At 37.4% G+C, this 23,853-nt stretch overlaps 2 protein-coding genes across 2 annotated transcripts in view; both read right to left on the bottom strand.

Moving 5' to 3' along the window:
• Window positions 1–51: 51 nt before the first annotated feature.
• Window positions 52–13,672, bottom strand: LOC143912855 (uncharacterized). Its single transcript, XM_077432288.1, has 17 exons — window positions 13,365–13,672; window positions 11,522–11,854; window positions 3,814–10,402; window positions 3,604–3,732; window positions 3,266–3,528; window positions 2,965–3,094; window positions 2,574–2,720; window positions 2,326–2,448; window positions 1,934–2,247; window positions 1,706–1,860; window positions 1,539–1,638; window positions 1,389–1,461; window positions 1,147–1,315; window positions 845–895; window positions 651–759; window positions 480–557; window positions 52–398 (listed from the first exon to the last, which is right to left on the bottom strand). The coding sequence occupies exons 1-17, from the start codon at window positions 13,536–13,538 to the stop codon at window positions 366–368; spliced, it is 8,970 nt and encodes a 2,989-aa protein (XP_077288414.1). The 5' UTR covers window positions 13,539–13,672; the 3' UTR covers window positions 52–365.
• A 2,756-nt stretch (window positions 13,673–16,428) lies between these two features.
• Window positions 16,429–23,853, bottom strand: part of LOC143912686 (uncharacterized) — a 73,101-nt gene continuing 65,676 nt past the window's right edge. The window contains exon 4 of the mRNA XM_077431983.1: window positions 16,429–23,489. Within this exon, the coding sequence (XP_077288109.1) occupies window positions 16,429–23,489 (7,061 nt within the window). The remainder of the gene's footprint in view (window positions 23,490–23,853) is intronic.

Here is a 23,853-nt window from a genome sequence, read left to right as displayed (position 1 = left end):
AAAAATAATTAAATTTGTTGAACATACATTGTCGTCTTTGTATTTATTTTTGCTACATTGAAAATTGGCCGTTACTATTTTTTTTTTGCTTTTATATATTGTCACATTACATAGCTTTCTCCTTCAATATATATGTATGTATGTATGTATGTCCAATTTTTTTGACTAGTATGTGATTCTGTTTTAATTACTTCTGTTATTTTATGCGTACAATGTGATATTTACAGAGAATAAATAAACAATAAATTAATACACAATAAAACAATCTTCGGCATGCGTTTGTGACACCGTTCTTTCTATGGAATTATGGATTTAATTATTAATATCACTGATTTTGTGCATAAATTCCTCTTAATATTACAATATTATAGCGAGTCAAATTCAGACACGTCGCTTCCCTGCAAACAATAAAAAATATTTAAAACAACCATTTGAATGAATTTATTAATTTAATTTTTACATAAATATATAGCACATACCATATCGGGCTTATAGAGATGAACGTGTGGAAGTAAAAATGTAGATCCTAAATCCCGTTCGGCCATCGTATTTGCTTCCTGCAATATTTATTTAATTTTTTAGCATATATTATAACTACAAATGTAGAAATGTCAATGATTATACATATACAATATTTTTATAATACTGACATGTTGTGTATAGTGCGCCGATGACTTATTCGATCCTGTGGTGCTTCTCATGATCTTCGTGGACGGCTTAACAAGTGTGCCGTCAAAGGATCGCGCTTCAGACATCGTCCTTTATTGAACAAAACAATCCAATCAATATAAATATATCAGTAAATAGTGTTCTGACTTATATACCACATGTAATTTGCACTTACAATTCTCCTATTCTTCTTTCTGCATCAGTCCAATCGTTGATATCCTCTTGGCTGTAATTTTAAATGTAAAAATTTAATATCTTGGAGTCAGATCGTTCATTTAGATAAGGGGTTGGTATAAGATTTTGTTTATATTTATGAGGTGTGTATTAAATTGGTTTTATTGAATTTGTGACCTATTTCAGTGGATTTTTTAGGTCTGAAAAGGGTAGTAGGAGTATCAAAATCGTTGGGTCAGTTTTCAAGATAAAATGAACAAACATACAAGAATGGGTTGTTTAATAGTATGAGTTAAGATATACCTGTAAGCTTTTCTAAGTGAGTTAAATTGAGACTGCATATCCATCATGGGTAAAGTGTTGGATTTTGCAACAGATGAACCGTCATCTGGTATTTCCTTCAAGCAAGAGTCAAGATCGACTCCTCCCATTACCGTCGTTGACACTTTAAAGCCTGCCGATATCAGGGCTCCTAAAAATCATATTTAATTGAATAAAATAAATTGTAAATCATAAAATAGTTTTGAAAGTATTAAAAGTTGTACCCGTTGAGTACTTTTGAGGCATAGCTTTATTCATGCTATATGAAGATTCGTTACTTTGTTTCCTTCTGTTCATCTAAAAATACATATGAAATTGGTATTTATTGTTTATTTTATATTTGATAAGCCATTTTATATATCATTATCGTTTACATGATCGTTGCAAGCACCAGGACCGGCGTCCAGGTAACTGAGGAGTTTAGTCTCGTTGCTTTCTCCACTTGTTTTCCTCTTACCACCCATTTTGCTGTCTCTGCAATTAAATTCTGTTATTTTCTGTAAAATATTCTTCGGGTTATTTGAATTGCGTTCAGACATACCTGATTCCTGGGTCCATCATCAACGGTGATGTTGTCGGCGTTGGATGATATTTAGCTCTTGGGATCATCAAAGTGAATGGTTTCTTATCTCTTGAAGGTCCCTCATCGGATAATGATAGTTTCTTGTTCGATTTGTGTGAAATTTGAGACACTTTCTGCGATTTAAATCATATTTTAATCTTTTAATTGGAAAAAGTCAACTTCAAATTAACATTTTTCTATACAAACCTTAGCTGGAATGTATGGTAGAGACATATTATGAACGCTGCTTCCCTCTCCACCTGAATCGTTTCCTCTTTCTTGGATTAGAGCCCTTCTGTCAATAGTGGAGTGCATTTTAGACGACTGCATTCCACCCTGATGCATCACCGGTAGGTTTCCGATGCAGGAAGTCATAACGTTTGGTGGAATTTGAGACCTTCTAGACGAGTTGGTGTGCTTGGAACTGTTGGGTCTATGTTTCTTGGCACACGTCAGTATGAGACAGATCAAGAGTAAGGTGAAGAGAATGGCACCGAGTGTGGCCAGAGAGATGAGTATTACTATAAAAGTAAATATGGGCAGTGAATGTTACATGTAGCTATGAAATGTGATTGCTTATATGATGTAATGCTATGTACCTTTCAGATTTATGTGACAGTGTTCTCCAGCGTACCATTGGAAGCATTCACACAACACTCTGGCGTCATCTCTTGTATAACAAGTGCCGTGGTAATTACACTTCTCACAGCCAACGGGTTCAGCTGAAATGATAGTATAAAAAATGTACTTATGTAGGTTCGAATGTTACTCAAAATAAATTGTGAGAGGAAAGTAGAAGAAGTTTGGACAATATGGGCAAGATTAGAGGATCATGCCTGATCAATACCTGAACAAATCCTTCCAGGATACAACGAATTGACGCTGAGGTCTGCATATCCTTCTCTGCAGCTGCAAGTGTAAGTGGCCCTCAAATTGAAGCATTCAGCGTGTTCTGAACAATCATGGAATTGATTGCTCATGCACTCGTTGAAATCTATAAAATAAATTTAGCTTGTACAACACAATTGTAACAATGGCGAGATACTCTGTAATAAATATAAGTAAACATTTTCATGAATATAGCAACGTTCATGAACTAAGCATACTTTTGACAATTTCATGAAATAAAAATTGGTTGTAACATAAATATGTACATACATACACATCTTCTGTGTTTTAGTACGATTTTTTTATGACTTTATTTTAGATATTTAGTTCTTCTATGTTATGTAACATACCTCCAACTTCTAATTTGTCTACTAATTCTTCTGCTGCATAAACGTTAGTGCCTCCTAAGCTGTAATTATTATTCCTCAAATATTTCTCTATAACTTCTTTCAATCGTGTTTCATGAGCATTGTCTGAAAGCTGTAAAATTTAATAAAAACATAAATATAAATTCAATAATAATTTTATATAAACTAAGATTAAAATACATTATAAAATCCAATTTGCTTTAAAATTGATTTAATATAAAAAACTGTATTTACTATGATCTGCTCATAATGACAAAATATATAAAAATAAAATAAAATATACCTGTACGTAGAAATCGTTCATGACACCATTCATATGTTTTCCATCACGCACCGGTATCTTCACAGGTTGGAAGCCATTTATGTGGACTCCATGATACACATCTCTCAGATCAGACTGCATTACCATCCTGTTGATGCCTTCGTGAGTGGCCATCGCCAGATCCTGGAAGTCCTCTGAGTTTTGATCAGCGAATGCATCTTGGTAGATGAGTTTTTTGTTTCCGTAGTTACTCAAAGCCAATTTCAAGGAGTATGTGTAAGTTGCTGCAAGGTAAATATGTAAAATTGATGTAAGAATAGCAGTTAAAAGTTTGAAAAGTTAAGTGAGTAATGGATTACGTTTGCAAGGCCTATCTGGGAACATTCTTGCGAATCCTGGTCTGCATACACACTTCATCAGTCCGTGCATCCTTTGGCATCTCTCGTTTCTGGAAGCTTTGCAGTCTGGTTGACACTCTTTGCCGTAAGCTACTCCTCAAAATTGAGAACATTAATGTTACGATTCAACATTGATTTAATAAATACTGAGATTGATTTGATTTGACTCACCTGTTGGGTTTATGGGATGAGGTTTGTTTATATATTCATTTCCAGCTAATAGGATCTCTCCCAAGAGCACGTGGGATACTCCATCAGTTCCGATTTCTTCGATTCTAGTAGCTTCACCTGAATCTGGATTGTCAATGATCATAACTGGGTTGATGCTGGGGGCGCTGCCTCCGCTCTGAGACTTGGTCATTACGACCAAGAACGTATTGTTGTTCTCTTCCTGTGATGTGTCATTATGGTTCATGAACATTTCGTTGCTTGAATTGTCAGGAGTTATAATCAAGTCTTCTTCGTTTGAAGACAAAGACACGTCAGCCAGATCCAAGGTTTCCGTGACTCTATATGGATGGTCTCTGATTCTAGTCGGTTCTATAGGCACTTTAGGGTATTTGGTTTCCCATGCTGGTAGAATGGTTGCTGATACATGCTTAGTAATTGTTTCAACGATGGTAGTCGGTTGGACCAAGGTGTGAACTTCTGTAACCACGTCTACTATGGTGGAAGTTTGAGTGTTAGTTAGAGTTAGAGTTTGAGTTTGAGTTGTTGAACCCACTACAGGACTTACTACGCTCGTTTTAGTCTGAGTGACCGTCAGAGTGTGGGTAAGTGTTACGAATCTCGTAGTCATTACAGTTGAAACTGGACGTTCTAAAGTAGTTGTGAAGGTTATGGCTGTCAAAGATTCGAGTTTGTTGCTTGGTCTATGATCATCAGATTGTATTATCTCATTTCCTGCGTGATGTACTGGATTGATGGTAATTTCTCTCTCTGCAGAGCTGATGGTTTGAGCTGTAGGAATTGTAAACTTGTGCGTTAAAGTCTTGCTTGATTTGCTTGCTTGTTCATTCGCGTTGATTGTTGGCGCATATTTGAGTGTTTCTGTTTTGCGAATTGCGTTCTCGTTTAAGAAGTTTTCAGACGTTTGGATCAGAGTTGGGTCGTAGTTTAATATGGTGGTTGAAGATTTGCTCTGTTGGACCATTGTTGGGTATATGACTGGTCTGTTGACTTTGTCTGGTACGATTGGATCTGATTTGATAACTGACCCTATTCCAATAGCTTCTTCTGGGTACGTGTCAGGATGCATGATTTCAGATCCGACGTTGTCCAAAGGTGTTGTATTTATTATTGAATTAGTAGTCATGTGAGTTTTCGTGAATTGCACTGGAAGTTTCGTCTCTATTCTGACTGGACTCTTCCAGCTCGGGACTGAAGCTCGCGATGGTAGCACTATCCTTGTAACCGTAGTTCCCGAAGTTACTTTGTGTCTGTGACTTGGGGTAGATGGTGTTGTATACCTCGTGAATGGTCTTGAAGTTATCCTGTAATAATCTCCAGGACGTTTGTAAGGATTCTTAACGCTGTTGTATCCAGGTCTGAATGTTGAGATGTCGGCGTATTTCGTGTATTCTTTCGTTGGTTGTTTGGGGGCTGGAGTCCTCGGAGGAGGACTCATTCCCATTATGGTATCATCTTCATTTGTCGGTTTAAAGTTGTAATCGGCGACAGCAGGAGGAGGTGGAGATAGATTTGGAATAATGGAAGATACATTTGATCTTTCTGGAATTGTGAAAGTAGGTAAACTGCTAGTTTCAATTGTAGTATTCATTACAGCGATGGGCCTATTCGTTGCTACGTTGAAGTTTGATGTTATGATTTTGTTGTTGTATGTTAAAGTGTTGTTCTTTACAGATAATTGAGGTCGTGGTTTTTGGGTCGTTATCGAAATTATGTTCTGTGTGATATTTGCCACTACTATTGGAGTTGTTCTTGTTGTTGTCTTTGCAGATACTTCTCCTATATTTAGAGATAGTTTGTCTGGTTTTTGGAAAGGTCTTGGTCTTTGTGCGTCACCATTTTGTAACTTTGTCGTAGTTTTAACATTCTCATTGATAGTAAATGGCCGAGGAGCCATTTGGCTGAACGGTAGAATATTATATGCCGGCTGAGTAGTATGTCTGATTCCTGGAAGTGTGGCTAAAGATATCTCCTTATAGTTGTTCTCATCGAAAGGTTCTTCAGTTTGACTTCCAGTATTATCATCAGCATTAAAGCCAGGTTTTCTCTTGTCTCCACCATAATGTATGTAATCATTGCCTGAACTCACTAGGATTTCGTCTTTAAGATTTGAAGCATTCTTCAGCGGTCTGAAGTTGACAGTTACTTCATTTGTTAACGTGTGAGGAGTTGATGAAATTACTGCTACTTTGACTGATTCTTGGGCTACGTGTTGTTGGTATTTATTTTTATCGACAGTATTATATACGTTGCTTGTAATGTATTGAGTCGTTTGCTTTGTGGTGTTGTATCTATTGCCAATGTGGTCTTTCATGGGAATATCGTAGACTGGTTGACGATTACTGTTGAAGTTCGACGGTATGTAAGCTGGATTGTACTGAGGAGTTGTTAGAGGTGGAGGAGCCATGAATTGGTCAATTCCTTTGAAGTCTGGGGCATATTTGTCTTTAGGATTAAGGATCGGCCTATTTTGTTGCCAGTTGAAGTTAGTGGGTGGCAGGCCGACAGAATGAAGCTTCTGTCCGAAGATACCATTTTTGCTTGGATCTCCATATCTTTCAGATTCAAAATCGAAACTTAGCGGAATTATATTGTGAGTGGTGCTCTCAACTTTGAGGTTAGGTTGTGGATACTGTGGTATTTTCGAAAGTGGTCTTTCAGTTTGGGATACAAACGCGAATTGGTTTCTATTTTCCGTTGTACCGTATTGAATTGTGTTGAAGTCAGGTTGAGGCTTAGAATTGATTGTTTGGACTACGATTGGTCTTTGAACATTAGATTTGTTGGTATTGATTTGGTAGTCTTCGTATTTGAATTTGACTTGCGAGCTTCCACTATTCAGTGGTTTAAAGTTGAAGTTTTGATTGTTGGAATTCACATTCTCAAATTTGTTGTAGTTAGTGGCGTTTTCTCTGGTCATTGGGAAGTTTGCGTGACTGTTTGAGATTACCTTTGATATGTTGTACTTGGGCGCTGGTTTGTTTTGGTTGTAATTGTTACTGTTAAACGAACTAGCATGGACTACATGGACCTTTTGATTGCCAATGTGGACATTGTCTGGTACTCCATTACTGTTTTCATTTTCTGCGAAGTCATCTGTGAGTGATCCTGCTTTCCAACTGTTGCCTCCTACGATGATTTCGGGACCTTTGACGTGTGGTTTGAATTCAGCAGTAGAAACACTTCCAATTCCTCCCAATCCATATTGTATATCTGGATTGTAGGCTTGGATTACTTGAGGCTCTACTTTGATAGCTAGATTGGTTCCGATCTTAATTCCAGTAGACTCTCCTTCGTGCGCGTGGAATTCTTTGACATTGTGAGTATTGAAAGTAGGTTTATTATTAGACACTGGAATATTAGTGCCTGAAATAGTCTGTTCTGGAAGGTTCGGATTGAAGACACTCGTTCCGGCATTTAGAGTTATGAGTCCACCATGTTGAGGTACTGAATAATGAGTATTGCTCACCGGTGAATTTGGAACTCTCACGTTGTAAGTTGGAATTTGAATTGCTGGATTAGGTATGTTGACTTTACTGCCGGCGTTTAATGTAACTAATCCTCCTTCAAAAGTGTTGACGAATTTATTGTGTTCGAATGTATTTTCTTGGACTGGTGCTGGTGGATGTGGATGCGGTGGTCTATTGTTGAAGTTTTGCTGAAGTGGTATATTGACTGTGAACGGTTTTAACTTCTGTCCGAAGTCTCCACCGTTGGAAGCTGTCGATGCGAAGTATACTTCTGAGGTTATCTTAGGTGGAGAATGTTGCTGTTGGTTGTTATTTTGGACAAATGTTGGATGTTTATGCGATGCTTCCGATTGAGGCATCGCTCCACCGAAATGAGGCCTGTTTTCGAACTTGTTGAAATTTGAGTTTAGTACTCCTACGTTTGATTCGTATTTCACGTGAACTGCTGGTGGAGGTGGTGGTACTGCAAGATCAGCTGCATAATCTGTAGGAGGCTTAGCAGTACTTTTGAGGTTCCTGATCGGAGGAGGGTTGTTGTTATTATTGTGTGAAAATTCAATAGTGTTGAAACTCTCTGGTTTTTTAAGGACAAAATGAGGACCAAAGTTAATGTTCGACTCTTGATTGCTGATCGGTGGTGGTAATTTGGCAAAGTTAGGGAAATTTGATGGTTGTTTCTGTGGCTCTTCGTACTTCCATCTTTGTCCGTGTGGTGGCTTTACATCTTTTATCAATCCAGAAACTCCATGGTGTACTACTAAAGGATCTGGGTTATTATTTATCGGCCCGTTTGGTCTTTGATCAGGATTGGGCTTTATAGGGATCGTTCCGCCTACATGTACAGATGTTAGATGAGGTGCATCTATGCTAAAGCTTCCAAAATATCCTGGTTCGGGATACGGTAACGGATCGTCGATATATTCACCATTTTTGTGGGGCTCAGAAGATCCAGCGAAGATGAGGGCAGAAGCACTGTTACCATGAGGTATTATAACATTGGCAACTCTCGAAGGTTGGATATCGACTAAGAACGGCTTCATTGTATTTTTTTGAACTAAATCATTCAGCAGAATGGGTTCAGGTGCTTCTTTGATTTTGTTTTGGTTTTGAGCTGTATTTACGAAGTTGAATTTGTTTTCTTGTTGAGGTAGTTTGGGCGTGGGTGGTTTATTTTTGTCCAGGCTGTTGAATTGATTGGTGTCGTCGTGGGTTTTGCGCGTGATCAGGTTGTTTTTAACATAGTTCTGGTAAGTGCCTGGTGAATCTAGAGCAGGTATGTAATCTAGGAAAGCCGGTCTTCCGTGATTGTCCAAAAGTGTATCAGCAGGATGTATACTGCCACTGACGTGATCGACCAAAACATTGTGAGGCTTGGGCTGCTTGTTAGGAGGAAGCTGTTTGAACTGTTGATTTTCTGCAGAATGTTGTTGGTTGAATTGTTGTTTATTCTCCTGAGCATGGTGATTGAAGTGTTGATTGTTGGGAGGATGTTGATTAAAGTGTTGGTTGTTTGGAGGGTGTTGGTTCAATTGTTGTTTATTATCTTGAAGGTGCTGATTAAAATGTTGATTGTTTGGAGGATGCTGCTGGTTGAAGTGCTGTGTATTATCATGAGAATGTTGATTAAAGTGTTGATTGTCTGAAGAATGTTGAGCAAAGTGTTGATTGTCTGAAGAATGTTGAGCAAAGTGTTGCTTGTTTTCTTGAGGACGTTGAATAAAGTGTTGACTATCCGGCTTAGGAAGATCAGGACGTGCGTTGTTATTTTGATGGAAGTGCTGATTGTCCTGTTTCGGAGGAAGATCTGGACGCACGTTGTTGTTCTGATTGAACTGATTTTTATTATCAACAGGTGGTCTTGGCATTAGCATCATCGGAGGTCTCAAGTCGTAAGTATCGTCGTCTCTGATGAACGGTATTTGCTTAATGCCTTGTCCTCTTTGTGGTGGCTTGGTACGCACATCTTGGAAGTTGGAAGATTGTGAATGACTGTCTGCGTGGAAATTGGGCGGGGGACCGTTATTCTGTTTCAAATCAGGTTTGTTTATATGACCAATGTTAGGTCCTCCCACTACCGGTTTGCCGACGATTACGTCAGAATTAGTTGTTATAATTTCGCCAGGACTTATCGGTATACCACCGTTAAGTAAAGGACTTTCATGTATGGGTTTGCCAAAGGCGAGGTTGTTCCTCGAGTTTTTGACGTTGTGCCAAGCTAAGCTCTGCTGTAAAGTCGAGTTGTAAAATATGTTCTGGGACTCTGATGTATCTATATCCTTTTCATCTACTGGGATGTAAATTGGAAATTGGCTATTAGAATTAGGTTTATTGGGTATTCGGAAGTCGTCTACTCTTTTATTGACAACGTATGGAGTAATCTTACTAACTGGTCTGACCGTAGTAGTGCTTGGTTTAGTCTGTTCTTGTCTCCTTATAAAACTTCCAGTCATCTGTTCAATCATTGGCGCTAGCTTTTTAATACCCAAAGTGCCCAATTTCAATAAATCAGCAACTTCGAACTTATTCTTCTGTACCTTTTGAGGTTCTTTAATCTTTTCTGGGGCATTAGCAGGTTTCCTTTTATCTTCTACGTTTTTAGTCACATTCCTCTTATTACTTTGTTCTACCACAATCGGTTTTGAATTCGAATGTTTATTCTTATCACCTTTTTTATTAGAATCACTTGATTGATCGCTCATAACTTCCGTATATTTTTGGACGACTTTTTCAGGAGGTGGAGATCCTTGTTTGTTATTGTGCTTGTTTATCTTGTCTTTTTTATAGTCTCCGATTGCAGTAGGCGATGTGTCTACTATGGTTGATGAATATTTTGTGGGTTTGAAAGGAGATCGCTTCAATTGAAGCGGTGCATCATCATTTAGGTCTTCTGGTAGTTTCGTCTTCAGTTTTTCCTTAAGGGATTCTGTCAAGGTGACCGTGCAAGGGCACGAAGTTAAAGAGCAACTGGTTGGGTGGGTCACCTCTGAAGGTTGGATCAAGTCGTGGTTCGATTGAGCTTCATCTACTCGCTTTTCGATCTTGGGTTGAAGTATTGGAACGTTCTGGGCGGCTTTCGTCGTTTGAAACATTTGAAGTTGAGGCTAAAACATACATTTTCCATTACTTTACATGCAATAAAGTAAATCATAATTAATATGGACAACATTAATAATAAACGGCTATTAATCGTTGAAAGTATCTATTAATGGACGATTTTAGAAAGCAACTTGACTAAGATGAAAGAGGAATTATACTTAAATACGACTATTAAAGACTGAATAAAATATAAGAATTCGATTAAAAATCAGAACTTTCTGTGAAGTAAATACTAGAAATCAATATATGGGTCAATGATAAGCAAGACACTTTTCGGATAATAAAACTATTCAAATAAAGTTAATAAAATGTTTACTATTACATAGATTGGCCATGTTTAAGCGGCTTATATTACAAATACTAAGTGAAGCCGGGTAAAAACACTAGTATTTTATATTAATGGAAATTTATATTTTTTTGATGATAAAAGTAATTGTCAACGTCATGTTATGAACATCAAAACTCACAGAAATATTATTAAATAAGTGAAATTATTTTACAATGTTACAGCACATTGCACGAATGCGACAGCATGCTAGGTTCTCGTAATTCTCACGCTACATCGAATCGACTAAAGTAAATTTATCCAATTTATTCATAAATACCACAACTATAAATCTATAAAATGACAGTAATAGCTTCTATTACATTTAATCGATAATTTTATATAAAACGGTCAGTAATTTTAAAAGAATGTAGTCAGTTGATTTATCAATAAATTTGTACTTGTATTAGACAATATTCATTAAATTATCTAAAACAATAAAAGCAATCACTTGTTTTTGACTTCAAAAAAATCATTTAATTATATGTATAGTATCGACTATAGTAAAAAGCCCATGATAGCCGTTCATTATCAACATTGACCACAGTTTGAATATTGGACAAAAACATGCAGGTACAAAGATTAGTATAAAATGTGGGTGTTGAATACGCCAGCAGACGCCGACAACGGCCGGCCATTGTCGTCATCGGCCGAAGTGTTAGTAAAAATTTAGGTGCGGAACCAATGGATATGTATGAAGTTTGGATTGCAATTGTAACCAAATCACCACGGATTCGAAGGGCAGTCGTAGAGCTACCACCTGTTGGGGGTTGTGGGGGTGCTTTTTGCCAAATCTTACTTGAGTGGTTTTTTGCGCCTCGATGGCCGGTGGCATGGTAGCGAAATCGATCGGTTCTGTGGTGATTGTGGAGACGACCGTCTCGTACGTGGAGACGGTGGTCCTCATCTTCTGGACCGTGGTCGTCAGGTACGTGTAAGTGGTGTAACACGTCTTTATGACGAAATTGTGCCGCTGAGGGTTCGGCAGCAGCTCTGTGTTTTGGTGATGATGGTTATATTGGTGGTAAGGCTCGAATGTTGTCGAAGTAGATGACGACAACAGCGATTGATGTCTCGGATGCGATGGTGTCAGTTGATGTTGTTGTTGTTGTTGTGCACTGTTATTACGACCCTACGGAACATGTGCACGTGCAATTTCGACTCATGCATTATTTAATTCATATCTACATTTTAGGGGGTGGGCAGTGGTGTCACTCCAATTTTAGAACAACGGGTTTCCAATTTATATACATGTAAATAAATTTATTTTTTCGTCCAAGGCACAACTATTACGTGAAAATTTAAATTTAAATTAAAATAAATATAAATTTTAATTTTTACATGACAATGACTTGGATAGGAAATTTTTTCTTATATATTGTTTGAATGTTATAATATTTCAAATGATTATTTATATATGTAATTCCACTAGCTGTTGAATTTGAATTCACTTTTGATACTTCAAAAAAGTGTTCGCAGTCTTTCAAAGGGCTTGAAACTTTAAAATCTTAAATATAAAGTAAAATGAATTTTAAATACTTTAATCATACCATATATATATAGGTATATAAAATAACCTTCAGAAGCATAAAACATGCAAATACTTTTATAAAATATTAAAACATTAATATTTTAAATTAATTAATCAATTGATTAATTTCAAATATGTAGATAATGGGTCTACCTCACGGGCCCGAATGTGAAACTCCAAAAAAAGGCAAATATCGGAAGGCAAAGATCGAAAATCGAAAGATAAAAAAGGGTGCATGGTAAACGGTACATACTCACTTAATTTGCGCGAGCAGGATACAACAGGAACAAGAGGAACAGGATTTTCCTCCCGTATTCTGCGCGCGCACATTAATACTGGAGGAAAAGCCTGTTCCTCTTGTTCCTGTTGTATCCTGCTCGCGCAAATTAAGTGAGTATGTACCGTTTACCATGCACCCTTTTTTTTTGATCTTTCGACTTAAGATCTTTCGATTTTCGATCTCTGCCTTCCGATATTTGCGTTTTCGGGCGTTTCACATTTGGGCTCGTGACGGAGACCGGTAGATAATATATAATTTATGAATTATTTTATTTACAATTTGGTGTAAATCTTCTTCTCTTTAACGTTTAAATCAAGCTTCTCTTTGACTTGTACTACATATGTAGAAATGCTGACTGCAGAGACATTGAACGTAGAACTGTTAATTTTGCTTGTGCATAACGGAAATAAAGGTCTTTTCTCTTTACCTGTTATCTAATCGACTACGACCTTTTCGAAGTTGTAACCGTGGAAAACAATTTGTATAATTTTTGACAAAAAATATATGAATTTTTAGATTTCTAACTACGGGTTTCCAGAAACCTTCGATTTTTAACAACAGGTTTCCGGAAACCCATGGAAACCATTAGGGTGACACCACTGGGGGTTGGGACGACTCGTCGGGGATGACTTGACATACATATGAGGCAATTGCATATAAATAAGTCAGCCCCGACGAAATATCACCAATCCTAATCTTCAGAACAAAACTCTACTACAAAAAGAATACTTGTACATTCAAATACATGTGCATATTCAGTTCCGGAACGAATAGTGTTAATAGACAATTACATGCAACACTTATAATTCAACGAATTACACAATCAAGTACCTGATCTTCAACGGCAATGGTCATCCTGACGTTGTTTTTGACCGTGGAAGGCGCCAAGGTCGTCGTCTTGTCACCGTCTGGCGTCGTCACGATCCTCAAATGCTTCGACTTGTCTGAAGGTATGCCATCAGTCTTGTCACCGTTGGCCACGATGACTTCTACGCCGTTGGACATGACTCTGGTGGCGAGGATGTGTTTTTGACGAGGCTCTGATCTGTCGCTGGGGAACCTGACTCCATCTTCGTTGAAGAGGAAACCCCTCGCTTCCACCGGGTGCCAGGACGAGCCGTCGTAATCGATGACAGGAGTGAAGTCTGAACATGTCATAGCAAAAATGGATGATGGAGGATGCGAGCGTGATTTATTTATTATAGATTAAGCTAAGCGCATGCTATGTTTTTCATTTCGGAAAAAAATTGGTCTGGCTTGAAAGTTTCAAATGTGTATTTATGTATAGATATATGCATGTATGGTTTTAGATTATGTGACGATATGTTATAGAATCTGAAGAAAGTCTCCTACAAACCAACGCGAATGAAACGCTGCGTAAAAAATGCGGAGTTAGTTTACAACCTACAAAGGTTAAATATGTATATTTTCACATCCGCTTTATTCGTGTCTATTTGTGGGAGGCTTAAATTCGATGATTTATTTTGAATCATGCTATGAGATGTGGAACAAACTTTGGATCCTTATAGATTATATAGATTAATATCATATAATATTTACATGCATTCGTTAGTTAATAAATTGGATATGGCTATTTGTACATACAGTATCGACGAATTATTGACTATTTGTATATACAGTATACAAATAAGTGAGATTGAATCGAATCTTAGTCTTGAATACGGTTTTTAAACAGTTTTGTTGAATTTTAAAAAGTTTATATCAAACGTCATTTTCGGTGTAAATTGTTGCGCTATGTGCAACGGCCGAAGGAAAAGTTTCTTAATCAATTTCTAATCTTATAATTTATTAATCTTAAATCCTAATTCTTATAATCTTCTTATGTACTATGTACTGTATGTACAAATAGCCACATCCTAATAAATTAAGATATTATTAGAAAGGCATATGCATCAAGGTAATACATGAATTGGGAGGGGGGGGCTACAGAAATAAATAGAAATCTTCATGTAATTTATAAGAAGCTATTTTTTATTTGTATTTTATTTCTAAATTCTGATTGTGAATAAAAATTTCATCACAAAATATTTTTATTTATGAAATCTAGAAAATTTTGTTAATTTATTGACTTTTAATAAATTTGATATATATATTTTAACCAATTATTTAAAATTTTCGTGGGTTTTTATAATATTAAAGTACTAAATATGATGTATATTTTACTTTCTAGCCAGACACTGTGAAAATAAAGTAGACGTACATATGTAATTGAAATTACATAGTTTAAAAATATGATATGAATTTGGCATGCTTTGAATAATGATTTGTAAAACATATTGATAAAAAAATATTACAATTATTTAAAATAAAATTTTATAAAAAATGAAAACTTCGCATAAAAAATTCCGATTTACATATATAAGATTTCATAAATTTAAAATTTTCATTTTTTATAAAAAATAAGATTAAAAAACATTTTTCAATATATATGTAATTATTAGATATAATGTCAAATCTACATAGAAGAAAAGTAATTTATTTATATAATAATAATAATAATAATAATAACTATAATAATATAAAATACGGATTTTGGGATTGAATACCAACAAATAAGTAAATTTATTCAACTAATATCTATATATTCATTTTACTAATTTGTTGATATTATCAATATTTTTAATTAATTTACATGGGAGGGTAGGGGGCGGCCTTGTCCGATGTTACTTAAGAAGTGTGCAACTCACCTGGGCATTTTGGGGATATATTACCATAGTTTTTGGGGAATTTCGGGATCATCCGGATCATCCGGATGGCTGGACACTTGGACAGAGAGGTTCACCACATCCAATCAAGTCCGCGTTGGCCAAGTCAGTAGTAATCAAGTAAGTCCAACTCGTACAGTCATTCAGTTTCGTCTCAGTAATGTTATATGTAACTTTCATGTATTGTCAGTAATAAAGGGGTTCAGTATTAAAAATATAAATAAAACATTTTTTTTATAATTTGTTACAATACAATTACTTTTATTATTATCCAAAAACAGATAAAAAATTAATTTATGACAATAATAATAATAACGTACATTACTTCTTAAGTGTAATTATTTATTTATTTATACACACGATTCCACTCGTATTGTTTAACGGTATGGTATGGTCACCCTGAACAAATATATAAATATGAACTTAGAGTATACAACTATAATATGATTTATATCTAAGTATTATTACTTATTTAAATTAAATACAATAATAAAATTGAGTATAAAAATACTTATGTGATACAAATTAATTTATATTTTACACTGATCTTGGCATTTTCGTTTATTATAAACTAAAAAATCCTTAATATTCTATATGGTATAAACAGCAAGGCATCTTGCACGAGCAATTTAACCCACTAAGTGTCCGTTGCGTGTATTTTAGCTGAAGAAATATTATCGCAATGAAAGTTTGAGGCACTCAACAGGCTAAGGCGCGTTTAAGTTATAATAATAATATCAGAAAAATTGATATAAGTATTAAGATAAATTAACATAAAATACATTGTTGATATTATCTCAAGTTTGAACGTGTAAGAATTCCTGCATATAAAACGCTAGAATTCGGTCTTCAACACATGGTTGATGGAACACAATTTGAAGAAATATATGTAAAGCAACTTAGATTGATTTTGAGTTGCTCTAATTGCTATATAGTTGCTATAGCAAAATAGTGGTGCTAGTTAAAAACATCAAACTTCTTTCTGACTATTTCAGTCATTGAAAGAAGTTGCGGTATGTTGTTTCGTATTGTAACACACATGTGAAGACTACCTAGGAAGATACTTGAATCTATAAATGTAAAAAAGTTTGACTTTGCATAATTCGAAGGCACACATATTCACAGTTCTTATCATGACCGTTGGTCAATTTAACTAGACTTCTAGTAGTCTATCTACCAGTCATTTCGTCGCTCTGTTTCACGACGTACACTATAGTCGGATCTGAAGCTGCCGTCTCCAGAATTGAGCTGGACTTCTCCAGCGCCATGTACTTGCTGACTTCACCTATGATACTTTCGAGACTCTGAGTCTCGGCTTGAGTAATAGTGTTGTGTGATATGTCGTTCATGGCTGGCATCAAGAAGCTGTCAAGCATAAAGTCTGACTGCGACGATACGACGACTTCATTGAAGTTGGACAAGTTTGGTGGGGTCACGTCGTACTCCTCAAAATATACTGCTTCTCTCTTTTGAACACTTTGAGTCTCATCCACTACTACCGTGCTGAGGACAGTGCTGAATTCTCCAGGAGTTCTTCCTGATACGTATAACGTTATTATGTTAGTCTGTTGAACAGGTGCTGGTTTCTTATTTTTCACCGTCTTGCGTCTTGTAGGCCTCTTTGGGGCTCTTGTGACTTCTTCGTCAACAAAATCTCCCAAGTAGTCTTCGGGATCCTTCACGTCTAACACTTCAGGTTTTGGACTGTTTAAAAGATCATTACTGAACAGTTGTTGGTTCAATTCTGGTTGTAATCCAAGGAGTGGATTTGCAGTCTGTTGTTGTTGCTGTTGCTGCTGTTGCTGAACTTGTTGTTGTTGAAGAAGCAGCAGAATAGAGTTGATCTGATTTGTATTTTGACCTACACCTTGATAGCCAAGAGTTGGAGTTACGACTACAGTCTCAGTTATGAATTCAGTAGCGGTAATAACATCTACTTTAGAGTCGATGATCGTTGTTAAAATTTCTTTGCCTCTAAATGTGATTGGAATTACTGTTGATTTAGCATCCGTAACGGTGGTTACGTAAGTAGTTGTTTTAATTTTATATTCCGTCGTTGGAGTTTGAGGTATTCCAGCCTGGCCTTGAAGTGCAAGTAAGGGATTGATGGGCTGAGGCATACCCAAGTTTCCTAGCAACAGTTGAGATAGTAAAATGTTGGCTAGAGGTACGTTTGAGTTGATTTGTGGTTGGATTGTTGAAGTTACTCTTTCGACTTCGTATACTGTGCTTGGAATTATATGCGAAAATGACGTTTTTCTACGATTGATTACAGTTGGTGTGAAGATCACACTGGTCGTAGGAGTTTCGTGTAAAATGAATTGGATAACTTTAGTTACTCCGTTTTCAGCTGGTATTGAAGATTCAGAAACCAGTACGGTGTATTGACTTCCGAAAGCATTTTTGGTTGTACTGTATTGGTTTGGTTGTAAAATTTCTATGCTCGGTTGTGCTGTTAGTACATTTTTGTATTCGGTGAGCTTTCCGTTTACAACTGGGATGGTTACTTCCATTGGAATTTTATGAGTTATAGTTAATTTGCCGTCATTAGGGATTTGATAGTTGACGAAACTGTTATCGACGACTTCGTTAGTGGTAGTTCTGTATCTAGATGTGGTTCTACCTCTACTCGTGGTGCGTCTATTGCTGCTTCTGCTTGTAGATCTTGGTGCCTCAGGCTGGGCGGTTGCGTAAGTTTTCAAACGAGGAGCTTTAGGTCTTAAGTTTGGAGCTGGAGAAGCAGTTCTTGAAGTTGGTCTCGCAGATCTGGATCTAAACGTGGATCTCTGAGTGGTTGGAGATGTGTTTTTACTCTCTCCTCGAAGTATGAAAGGTTGACGTCCCTTGATCGCTGGTTTGGTCGTAGCTGGAGCTCTTGTTGCAGGTTTGGGAGTTTGTTGAGCACTATTTCTCGAACTGAAACGACCCTGCGTACGTTTTGGTGGTGGTTTGTTGATCACTTCCGGTTCAGGCTCACTAGTTACGGGTTCTGGCTTTGGCGTTCTAGCTGTTGGTCTGCGAAAATTCGCATAACTTCTTCTAGTTCCGTAATCGGTCTGCCTCTTGCTCCTTCGGCGGAACCCGAAAGGTTTTATTGCTGGAGAGTTGCTAATTCTTTTCGGAGCCGGAGTTGTAGTTGTTGTTAATATTTGAGACTCATCCCTATCTGAAGATTCGTAATCTGAATCTTCATCAGCTCCTTCTCCTTCAAGATCGTCTTCATTTTCGTCGTTTTCATTTTCAGCGTTGGTTTCTTCTTCAGTTTGAGGTTCAGGTTGTTTGTTTATTAAACCTCTAGGAGGGAATAGTGCATTTGGTCTTTGCCTATTTCTTAAAGCGAAAAGTGGATTTTGAGTAGATCTTTGCGTTGGTTTTTGAGTGGTCGTAGCAGATCCGGCTCTACCTCTATTGAAGGAGCCTCTTCTAGTTGTAGTTTGAGCTACAGATCTAGGAGTAGTCGAACCTTGCGCCCTTGTGAAAGGAGGACGTCTGAAACGCAACAAAGGATTTGTTGTCTTTCGGGATTCAACATCAGTGGATTGGGTTGCAGATTCATCATCACCTGTAGACGGATTTTCAGTAGCCGTTGCTAGTGTATCGTCATTCAAGGATGGAGTAGTAGTCTGCTTATTACCTCTATATTTTGATGAAAGAGTAGGTCTTATTTTAGGGTTCACACCTCTGCTTGAAAAATCAACATTAGCTCTAGTAGTACTAGTTCTAAATCCACCCCTACGAGCATTAGCTGGTTGGATATCGGAAGATCTTCCTCGTCCGAATCCAGAAGTCCTACTGGCCGAGCTAGACGTTGCTGCTATTCCACTGCTTGTTCTTGAGAATCTTCCTCTACCACCAGCACCTCCTGGGTAAGCCGAGGAGGGCTGTTTTCTGTTTCCGCCAAAGCCTGAGGTCTTCGATGATTTAAGAGCAGGCGTTGCTGTAATAGTCTGAGTGAAATCAGAACGAGTTATGGTTGTAGCACCGCTGGTTAAAGTGACTCGTTTTGGACTAAAGGTGGACCGTGTCCTCGAAACGAACGGACGAATGACTGGAGTAAAGGTGCGCTTCCGGGTCGAAAATGTAAGCCGAGACTTCTTTCTGGTGTTGTTCTCATCATTTGGATCCCCATCTTCATCTTCATATCCTTCATCTTCGCCATCTTGAGGCGTAGTTGGTTCGGTAACAGATCCTTCAATGGTCGTTATTCCAGGCGTTGTCAATATAGAATCCTCATCTTTGGGAGTCGTCGAATCATTATCATTTTGAGACCCAGAAATTATGGTGGAGTCTCCACTTATTATTGCCACCTGTGATGATATAATCTTTTTATCTAAGTCGACTTCATTCAAAGTTCCCACTAGTTGAGTTGATACTATTATGTTTTCGGAAACTTTGGTTGGTACTATGCCATCTGGTAGTACAGTGCTTACAATGACAGGTTTCTCATCACCTCCAATCAAGTTTCCTGAAGGTGAATCTTTACCTACAGCTCTTCCGATTTGATTCTCGTTGACTAAATCTTTTGTATTGTCAACTACGTTAGTGATTGTCTCCAAACTGCTTCTCAACTCAGAAGTGTTTCCAACGTAATAAGTTGTGAAGTAAGTATACGTTGTAAAGAATGTCGCTTTTCCATCATCAGATAGAAGATCGTCTAACGCTGTCACTGGTGTATTTGTTGTTTCTTCATCGTCGTCTGATTTTTCTTTGTGGGTAGCTACAATTTGAACAGTGGACACTTCAATTGGACTTGTGTCGATTGGGTTTGCCGTTACTGATTGGACTGTGGGCGTGACGACATTGGATACTATATCCTCCCTGCTCGTGATTGTTGTTGTTTTGTCTTTGTACAACGTTGTCCAATAAGTGAAAGTGGTGTAATACGTTATTGGGAGGTTCGTCTCTTCAACTTCTACACTTTTGGGATTGAGAGTTTCGGTGACAACGTTGGTCACAGTTTCTAGACGACTTTTCACTTTGCTGGAATCCTTACCGACGTACATGGTGGTGAAGTAAGTAAATGTTGTGAAACTGGTTTGCAGCAAAAGCGTAGGCGATGGAAGTATTTCGTCTATGTTGCTCTCGGAGCTGACCTGATCGTCCAAAACAAAGTTGTCTATAATCTGTCGATCGCCTTTGGAATAACTCCTCTTTACATCGGTCACTAGCATGCTATCTCCACTGTTCAGAACCACTTCATTGATATCATCTTCTAAATCAGACCCTGAAGTTTCAGTGCTGATTTCAGCAGACTTCTTATTAGACCTGTCTATAGAGGAGTATGTTTGTTGCTTTGGCTTAGCTGCCTCGATTTCTAGAGTTTCCTTGTCTTGTTTTACAAGTTGATCTGCAGGTACTTTCTTGCAATTTTTGAAGTCAATTTCATTGGATCGCGTATTTAGAGAATTCATTTGACTAGTTTTTGTGGGAATTAAAGAACTAGGTCCTACATAGTTTGTATAAACTTCAGTTCTACTACAAATATTGGCATCTTGTTCTACATAGAGGGTCGTGAAGAAGGTGTACGTAGTGTAGAAAGTTTTAACAACGTCCGCTTTGACGTCATTGAACAATTTCTCGTCATCCAATTCCGGTGTTTGGATTTTAGAAGTCAAAATAGCGTCATTTTGCACAGAATCTATAACTTGCCTATGCTGGACCAGATCTATAATGCTATTTAGAGAAAAGGCTTGAGTTGGACGACCGATTCCCACACTAGTGGGTTGGATATCTCCGAGTTCCTCCATTTGGGTAGCTTTAAATAGATAGTCGCTGGATTCGATAGCGTTAAAGATTGAAGGATCTATTTCTGATATATCCAAAGTGGAAGTTATTACATTGGTAACTACTGATTTTTTACTAGAAACTGTAGAAGTTTCGCCTTGGAAGTACGTCGTGAAGTAAGTGTAAGTTGTATACAATGTCTTGAATATTAGGTCAATCTCTCCTTCACTTTCTGTAGTAGTTTCTTCTTTAGATTCTGTAGTAGTTTCTACATTATTCCTAGAATCTAAAGATACTGCAGATTCTTCAGTAGTCACTGATATTTCAATATGACTTTCACTCGTAGTTACAGCATGTTCCGTCGTCGAATAGTCCACCGATTTATCATCAATTGTTATCTTATTATCATTGTCTGATTGCGTAGTAGTTTCGATACTTTCAGTCGTTTCCTTCACCTTTTCAGTGGTAGTTTGCTCTTCAATGGGAGCTTCTGAAGTGGTAGTAAGCACTGGAGCGTTGGCTTCGGTGACTACTTCTTCTTCGGTTTGAATCGATTTAGTGGAGTCGATCTGTTCTGTCAATGTCAAAGTTGGTTCAATTGTGACAGTTTCTTCAGTTTTGCATGCTAAATTCGTCAAATACCCAGTCTCAGACGTGACAACTTCTGAAGATTTAATTGAAGTAGATGTTTCAGTACCTTCTAACGGTATGAAGTAACTCGTCAAGTATGTAAGAGTTTTATACGAAGTCGTTAGAGTTGAAACTGGTATTATTCCACCTGTACAAGTTGCATCTTCTGAATGGCTCTCGATCTCTTCATTTGTTTCTTCTTCTTCTTCTTCTTCCTCTTCGGGTGGTGTTGATAGAGTGTCTTCAGTGAAGGGAGACGTTTCAGAATCGTTTTCAGTAGTAGATTCAACTTCGGTTACAATTTCTTCTGAAAGTGAAGCAGTGGTTGTTTCTGGGATTGAAGTTTCTTTTTCGACTTCTCCCGGCTGTAGCACTGAAGTTGGACTAAACAGAGACAAAGGTTCTGTCGATTTAATTGTAAATACTTTGTCATCTTTAATAGTTTCTTCATTCACGTGTAGTTTTTCAGTGGAATGAGTTCTTAGAATCGTACTGTAAGTCATTTCTGATGTTTGGATAACGTCTTTATTGTTGACGAATTGAGGCTTTTGTCTGTTGAAAAGTCCTTCTTTCAAGCTTGCTATCACCCTGCTGAATTTATCGTCAGGTTTTAAGACTTGCTCTTCTTCTTGCATTGGTTTTTCGTACAGGGCGGTTTTAAGGGTTTCCTCGTCATTTTTAAGGGCTTTGCTTGATCTGTCCAAATCTTGAGGACTCATTACGATGGTTGGGATTGCTGTCTCCATGTTGAGCTGATGTCCGAACATGGTTTTGGTAAGCATGTTCAGATCGGAGGAAAGGAATGTCTTCACTCTCGTGGCGACGTTAGGTTGAACTTCCGGTTTGACAGACGGAGTTATTTCTTCCGGTTTTGTCACTTCTGTCGCCGTACTTGGAGAGAAAATAATGACAGTATCTCCAACGATAGTAGTGAAATTTGAGAAACCGTAGTACGTGAACGTTTTCAATGGCTTGTGTTCGTCTTTGTGTCCGAACAGTTTTTTGGCACTTTTTAAGTAGTTTGGAGCTGAGCTAGACTTTTCAGTCTTCGACTCAACATTGTCAATGTAGTAGAAGATTGGAGAGAATTCGTTTTTGACAGTATAAGTGGGGAGTTTTACATTTGGGTTAACTTTAACGGGATCTATACCTTTCGATTGAGACTTTTTATTTTGAGAAATTAAGTTTTCATTAGAATCAGAACTGATACTAATAGCTTTGTTTGTCCTTTCATCGTTTTTTATTTCTATATTGATATTGTTGTAAGATGAAATCTTTCGTTCTCTCGGGAGTGGAATTGGATCTAAGAAATTGAAGGCTTCGAATTCGTTGTACTTGGGAATCTCTTTGACTTCTTGCACTCGGAGGTTTTCAGTTTGACTTTCGACCTCATTCTCAGTGGTGACTTCATCTCTAAATTGAGGTCCGGAATTCCAAATAGTAGCGTAAGTATTCTGCACAGGCTTACTAGCATATACTGTGAAGAGGTCACCATCATCTTTAGGCGATACGTAATCAGTATTCTTGATCACGAACTGACTTCGATCCAGTTCCCCCAAATTTTGCTCCAAATTCCATCGATTTCGATCGTCCATTTCGAAGGGTAGCCTAGTCTTCCTTTCAGGATTGGCATCGATTGGTTTGTCGTACAGAACCAAGGAAGACTTGGTCAAAAGTTGAGCGTAAACCCTACCGTTGTCGAGTGTGGTACCTAAAATTTCAGTAGCATATTCGGTAGTCACGCCATCTTGAATGAAAGTTCTAGCCGTGGAAGTTAGAAGACCGATGACGGGTTTCACGTTCAAGTATCTGCCGTTTCTAGCGTTTATATCTTTGTTTAATTTTTGATTGTCTACTAAAAGTACGGTTGTTACATCTACTTATTATAAATTGTCAGTTTTAAAAGTCCATTCGTTTGCAGTCAGTAGTCGTCCAGTTTGGTCGAATATACACAGTCGTTGGTCGTTCATGTGGTTGGTTGGTTGGTTGGTTGGTTTGGTTGGTGTTTATTTGGTGGTCAAATGTACATATTTGGTATTTTGGTAGTTTAGATTTATATTTTGTAGAGCACGCGCCACCGTAGAAGGATTAGAGTTGAGAATGGAAAAAAACAGAAAAAACAAACAATGTAATTACAATAGAAACATATTGAATAAAATAATATACAATATACTTCTCACATATGCAGATATTCTTAATTAATATTGTAAGAATGTCTGCATATGTGTGCCTTAATAATA

Source organism: Arctopsyche grandis, chromosome 6, assembly GCF_051622035.1.
Source record: "Arctopsyche grandis isolate Sample6627 chromosome 6, ASM5162203v2, whole genome shotgun sequence".
In the NCBI taxonomy this organism is placed as follows: Eukaryota; Metazoa; Arthropoda; class Insecta; order Trichoptera; family Hydropsychidae; genus Arctopsyche; species Arctopsyche grandis.
Note: the sequence above shows the minus strand (reverse complement) of the source record. Positions and strands in the feature narration are given on the sequence as shown.